At 40.0% G+C, this 6,283-nt stretch overlaps 1 protein-coding gene across 1 annotated transcript; it reads left to right on the forward strand.

Moving 5' to 3' along the window:
- Positions 1 to 430: 430 nt before the first annotated feature.
- LOC130468997 (uncharacterized) lies at positions 431 to 1,044 on the forward strand. Its single transcript, XM_056838037.1, has 2 exons — positions 431 to 809; positions 899 to 1,044. The coding sequence occupies exons 1-2, from the start codon at positions 494 to 496 to the stop codon at positions 913 to 915; spliced, it is 333 nt and encodes a 110-aa protein (XP_056694015.1). The 5' UTR covers positions 431 to 493; the 3' UTR covers positions 916 to 1,044.
- The last annotated feature ends 5,239 nt before the right edge of the window (positions 1,045 to 6,283 follow it).

Here is a 6,283-nt window from a genome sequence, read left to right on the forward strand (position 1 = left end):
TGAAAAAGACAAACTGAATGCTACCAACTTCCTACAATGGCAAATGGCTGTGAGAATTGTTCTCAGAGCGGAAGGAAAAGAAAGTGTTCTTGACAATCCTCTCCCTGAACCCCTGCCAGAAAATGCTACTGCAGCTCAAAGGGGAGCTAGACAAACTCTAGAGGATAACTCCTTGCAAGTAACATGCTTGATGCTTGCTTGCATGGAACCAGAGTATCAAAAACGTTTTGATGGTCTGGATGCCTACAGCATAATCCAGCAACTGAAAACTTTGTTTCAGAAAAATGCTAGATTGGAGAGATTTGAAGCAAACTGCAAATTTCTGGATTCCAAGTTGGAAGAGGGGAAGCCCGTTGGTCCGCATGTGTTCGATTTGATTGGACATTTTCAGACCATGGAGAAATTGGGTTTCCCTTATCCTAAGGACCTGGCAACTGACATAGTCATCAGATCCTTGCCTGAAGATTTTCATAACTTTAAGTTGAACTTCTACATGCAAGGAGGGGAGGCTACCCTGCAAGAGTTGCATGGTTCACTAATTCAGGCTGAGAGAAACTTACCAAGTAAACCTAAACATAAGGATGTTCTAATGGTTAGTAAAGGTAAGCAGTTCAAGAAGAAAGGGGCTCCCATGAAGAAGAACAAGGGCAAGGTAGTTGCCAATGAGAACTCTTCAACCAAGCCAAAGGCCACTCCAAAGGCTAAGGTAGCTGCTCAACATGAGTGCTACCACTGCCACAAGATTGGTCATTGGAAGAGGAACTGCCCCAAGTATCTGGAGGAAAAGAAGACTGGTGCTTCAATTTCAGGTATCTATGTCATAGAAGTTAATTTAGCTACAACTGCTTCTTGGGTATTTGATACCGCTTGTGGATCTCACATTATTGGTAATGTGCAGGGACTAAAAAGAAGTAGGAGCTTGAGCAAAGGCGAGGTGGATCTCCGAGTAGGCAATGGAGCAAGAGTTGCTGCTTTAGCTGTAGGAGATTATAGTTTACGCTTGCCTTCTGGTTTAATATTAGAACTTTATAATTGTTATTACGTTCCAGTTATTACCAAGAACATAATTTCTATTCCGATTTTGGATTCGGAAGGTTTTTCATTTCAAATTATGAATAATTGTTGTTCAGCATATTTGAATGGTATGTTCTATGTCTCTGCTAAATTATCAAATGGTTTGTATGTACTAGACTTACAAAAACATATCTATCACATAGAAAACAAGAAACACAAACCAAATGATTTGAACCCTACTTACCTATGGCATTGTCGATTAGGCCACATAAGCTCAAAGCGCATAGAGAAACTTCATAAGGATGGAATTCTCAAATCATTTGATTTTGAATCATTTGAAGTATGTGAGTTTTGCTTAATGGGGAAAATGACAAAGTCTCCTTTCACAGGCTCAAGTGAAAGGGCCAATGATCTTTTAGCCCTCATACATACTGATGTGTGCGGACCTATGAGTACTTTGGCTAGGGGAGGGTACGGGTATTTCATTACTTTTACTGATGATGTGAGCAGATTTGGATATGTTTACCTCATGCGGCATAAGTCAGAGTCCTTTGAAAAGTTCAAGGAATTCCAAAATGAAGTACAAAACCAACTTGGAAAGAAAATTAAAGCATTGTGATCCGATCGTGGTGGTGAATATTTATCTCAAGAGTTTGGTGATCATTTGAAAGATTGTGGAATACTTTCGCAATTGACTCCACCAGGGACACCACAATTGAATGGGGTTTCCGAAAGAAGGAACCGAACTCTATTAGATATGGTTCGGTCCATGATGAGTCTTGCTAACCTTCCTGCCTCATTTTGTGGATTTGCGCTTGAAACAGCGGCATTCACACTCAAGAGAGCTCCGTCCAAAGCAGTAGAAAAGACGCCATATGAGATGTGGACTGGAAAAGTTCCAAAATTGTCTTTTCTAAGGACATGGGGTTGTGAAGTTTATGTAAAACGTTTACTTTCTGATAAGCTTTCACCCAAGTCCGATAAGTGTCTTTTTGTGGGTTACCCAAAACAGACTAAGGGATACTACTTCTACAACCAAAGCGAAAATAAAGTGTTTGTTGCTCGCGATGGTGTCTTTCTGGAAAAGGAGTTTATTTCCAGAATAACAAGTGGGAGTAATGTATATCTCGGAGAAATTCGAGATGAGCAACAAATGGATGAGGTTCACACCTCGTCAGAGACGACCCAGCATGAAAATGCTCAGGAGGCGATGCATTCCATTCATGCACCTTCTACCGTCCCACTTGGAGATAATCCATGCGAAGTCCCTCAACCTAATGAGGTGGAAACTTCTCTTGTTGTTCCCCAACGTAGGTCTAGTAGGACCGTCATTCCGTCAAAGAGATATATTGATTTCCTTTTGACTGAAAGTTCTGAAATAGAGATTTTAGAACATGAGGAACCTACTAGCTACACAAATGCTTTGACGAGTCAAGACTCCGAGAAATGGCTTGAAGCCATGAGATCCGAAATGGATTCGATTTTGAAAATCAAGTATGGGACTTGGTTGCTTTGCCTGATGGGGTTAAACCCATAGGTTGCAAATGGATTTTCAAACTGAAAAAGGACAAAGATGGAAACATTGATGTCTTTAAGGCAAGACTAGTGGCAAAAGGTTTTAGACAAATTCATGGTATTGACTATGATGAAACCTTCTCACCAGTAGCCATGCTGAAATCCATCAGGATAATTCTTGCGATTGCTGCCTTTCATGACTATGAGATCTGGCAGATGGACGTCAAAACCGCTTTCTTGAATGGGTTCTTGAAAGAGGATGTGTACATGACACAACCACAAGGTTTTGAAGATCCAAACAGTCCAAGAAAAGTTTGCAAGCTTAAGAAGTCCATTTATGGGCTTAAGCAAGTATCCCGGAGTTGGAACCTCAGATTTGATGAGGCAGTCAAATCTTTTGGCTTCCTTAGAAATGAAGAGGAATCTTGTATATACAAGAAGTTGAGTGGGAGTAGTATTGCTTTCCTAGTCTTGTATGTGGATGACATACTTCTCATAGGAAACGACAAGACCATGCTTGAGTCAGTCAAGGAATGGCTTAAAAGTTTTTTTTCCATGAAAGACCTAGGAGAAGCTGAATACATCTTGGGAATAAGGATCCATAGAGATAGATCCAAAAGGCTGATTGGACTTAGCCAAGAGACTTATATTGATAAGGTTCTTGCAAGGTTCAAGCTGGAAAACTCCAAAAGAGGTTTCATTCCCATGCAACATGGCATTTCACTTGGCAAGACTCAGTGTCCTTCGACACCTGATGAGGTCAAGCGCATGAGTAATGTTCCTTATGCCTCTGCAGTAGGGTCCATTATGTATGCCATGGTATGCACTCGACCGGATGTTGCATATGCTTTGAGTATGTGCAGCAGATACCAGTCAAACCCAGGAGAGGCGCACTGGATGGCAGCAAAGAATATCCTTAAGTACTTAAGAAGGACTAAGGATGATTTCTTGGTCTATGGTGGAGATAATGAGTTGGTTGCCACTGGATACACCGATGCAAGCTTCCAAAGTGACAAAGATGATTTCCGATCACAATCTGGTTTCATATTTTGTCTCAATGGAGGGGCTGTGAGCTGGAAGAGTTCTAAGCAGAGTACCATCGCAGATTCTACAACAGAGGCTGAGTATATTGCAGCAAGTGATGCAGCAAAAGAAGCTGTTTGGATCAAAAAGTTCATTAGTGAACTTGGTGTAGTTCCTAGCATTGAAAATGGCATTGAGTTGTATTGTGACAACAATGGTGCCATTTCCCAGTCCAAGGAACCCAGATCGCACCAAAAATCCAAACATGTGCTCAGAAGATTCCATCTTATTCGAGAGATCGCTGAAAGAGGGGATGTGAAAGTAAGCAAGGTTCATACTGAGGATAACGTGGCTGATCCTCTGACTAAACCGCTTGCTCAACCTAAGCATGAGAGTCATACTAGGTCTATGGGGCTTAGGCATATGGGAGACTGGCTTTAGTTTGTTTACTTTATGTTTACAATTGTAAAGACATTTATTATGCTTTGAATGTTTATCAATAAAAGTTCATTCTTATTTAATTGTTTGGTTTAGTATTAAATAAAATGTCCAAATAACTTGTGTTTTCAAATAGGATTATCGAAAACGTTTTGATAATGGAACCCTATAAAGTGAACTGAAATCACAACTTATTAAGTCCCTAGTCTAAATCACTAAATTGGACATAAGTGATTTATGTGAAGACTAGCATGTAATTAATTGATAGTGCAGTTCCATGGGCTATGGAGACATAGGGATGTCTAATTGATTATATGGATGTATACTTGATGCATTGAGACTTGACCTAACTAGATTCTAAAAGTAGAATCAAACTTCTATATTTAGTGGATTCCTTAGACATGAGTATGTCTTAATAACCACGAGACAATTAGTTTAACTTTGACGCTGTTAAACGCCGCGCCGTAAAAGGAGGTTATAAAGGCAGTGATCAGGTGGGCTAAGAATTGAGTGGGAGTTATGGTCATACAAGAGTGAATAAGTCCTCCTATTTGATAGGAATGGTGTCTGGGCCTCTTGATGAGCGAGAACTGAAAATTGCATGGCCATGCGGAATGGGATTAAAAGTTAATCTTTATTTGAACAGTTCGAACTCGACGATCAAGAAACTAGAATTTGAGAATAACAGTGTGTTATCAAATTTTGGCATTAAGAGACTTAGGGAATTTATCATTGCGTTCTTATCTTCGGACAAGTGGGATATTGAAGGAATTATGTCCTTAGACATTTCCGGCAATTACTAAATATAAATAGGAATTAATTATGAAGATAATAAATTAATTATTTTAGTAATCATATTTGCTTGCTAGAGAATAAATGTGATTAGTAGGACAATATTGATTGGACCTACAACTAAAATATATTAATCCTATAAGGTCACACATATAAGCACTAATTGGAATGGGCCAAAAAGGTCCTATGGCAACCGGCCTGCTAAGAGAAATAAGGTTGGGCTTTGTGTTAACTTAAAAGCCCTAAACATTATAATAGTTATAATGTCAGGGATTCAGTAACTACGTTGATTCAACATCTGACACAAAAAGAAAACACAAAAACCCTAACTGTCATTCTCTGAACGCCGTACATCCCAAACAAAGCAAGAGACAGATTGTGATCGTTCTCTTCCGTACTAGCATACGTGGGATTCAATTCGTGCTTGTGGACTGAGTAGAGGAGCAACAAGTGGGGCTCTAAGATCTTCGAAGCTTGCATACGAACGGGAGAACACGCTTCAAAGGTGATTATTCTTTCGACTTAATCTGATCTATACTATTGTTATGCATGAGATCCTGTGATAGATGTTAGGAAATTGTTTCCTGAAATTCCGCTTTATGCATCTATATGTTCCTACACGCTGAGAGTGGACGCCCCGTCCGATAGAAGTGGACGGATCTATTTTGAAATTTATTTTGCTTTTTTTGAAAATAAGGACCTACGTGGTTTGCGCCGTAGACCCCGCCGACTGAAGATGGCGAGCCTATTTTAAATTTGAAGATTTTATTTCTTTCGAAAACTGAGGACCTGCGCGGCTAGTGACGCAGACCCCGCCCGCTGAGGGTGGGCGATCCCATTTTGAATTTCTTATTTTGCCTATGTAGAAGGGCTTTTGTGATTACAACCTATTGGTGGGTCGTAATATTTTCTGATTAGATGTGTCCTATAAGTGGGTCCACACTGTGTATATTTTTGTTTAACAATATATTTTGAAATATCCAAACATGATATGGTGTGTGGCGCAGTCTGGGAATGTAATTTTGATTGCGCGCTCCTTGTTGGAGTCTATTTTTTGCGAGCCCCCAAGCGTTGGGGCTCGTCGGTTATTTTTTGTATCTTGTAATCATGTTTGGGGTCACGCTCGTATGTGCGAGCGACCTCCTATAGTAGTGTGCTATTTTAGCGAAGCCGTGGAGTGCGACTTTAGTTTTCAGGCGACATCCGGTTTTGGCTTGGCCCGGATTATCCCTTTGACAGAGAGACATTTTCTATTTGGAAGACCAATGACTTGACAACACATATTTTTGGTGTTTCGAAGAATGACCATGATATTTAACTTGCGTTTTTTTTTGAAAAGTGTACATGAGCGTTTTCTTAGACGAGTCTAAGTTTCGACCAAGTTTTAATGTTATTATTTTTTGCTTATTTGGGAGCTAAAGGTGCTTTGGGCTTGATCCTTCTTGCAATAGGGCCTCGTGTTTTAGCAACACGGTCTTAAGTCTTTTCCTATTCCGTGTTT

The sequence above is a fragment of the Spinacia oleracea genome, chromosome 3, assembly GCF_020520425.1.
Source record: "Spinacia oleracea cultivar Varoflay chromosome 3, BTI_SOV_V1, whole genome shotgun sequence".
Classification (NCBI taxonomy): domain Eukaryota; kingdom Viridiplantae; phylum Streptophyta; class Magnoliopsida; order Caryophyllales; family Amaranthaceae; genus Spinacia; species Spinacia oleracea.

Excerpts from the sequence above, each read along its gene's own strand:
- LOC130468997 (XM_056838037.1), top strand. The coding sequence starts at position 494 with ATGCAAGGAGGGGAGGCTACCCTGCAAGAGTTGCATGGTTCACTAATT.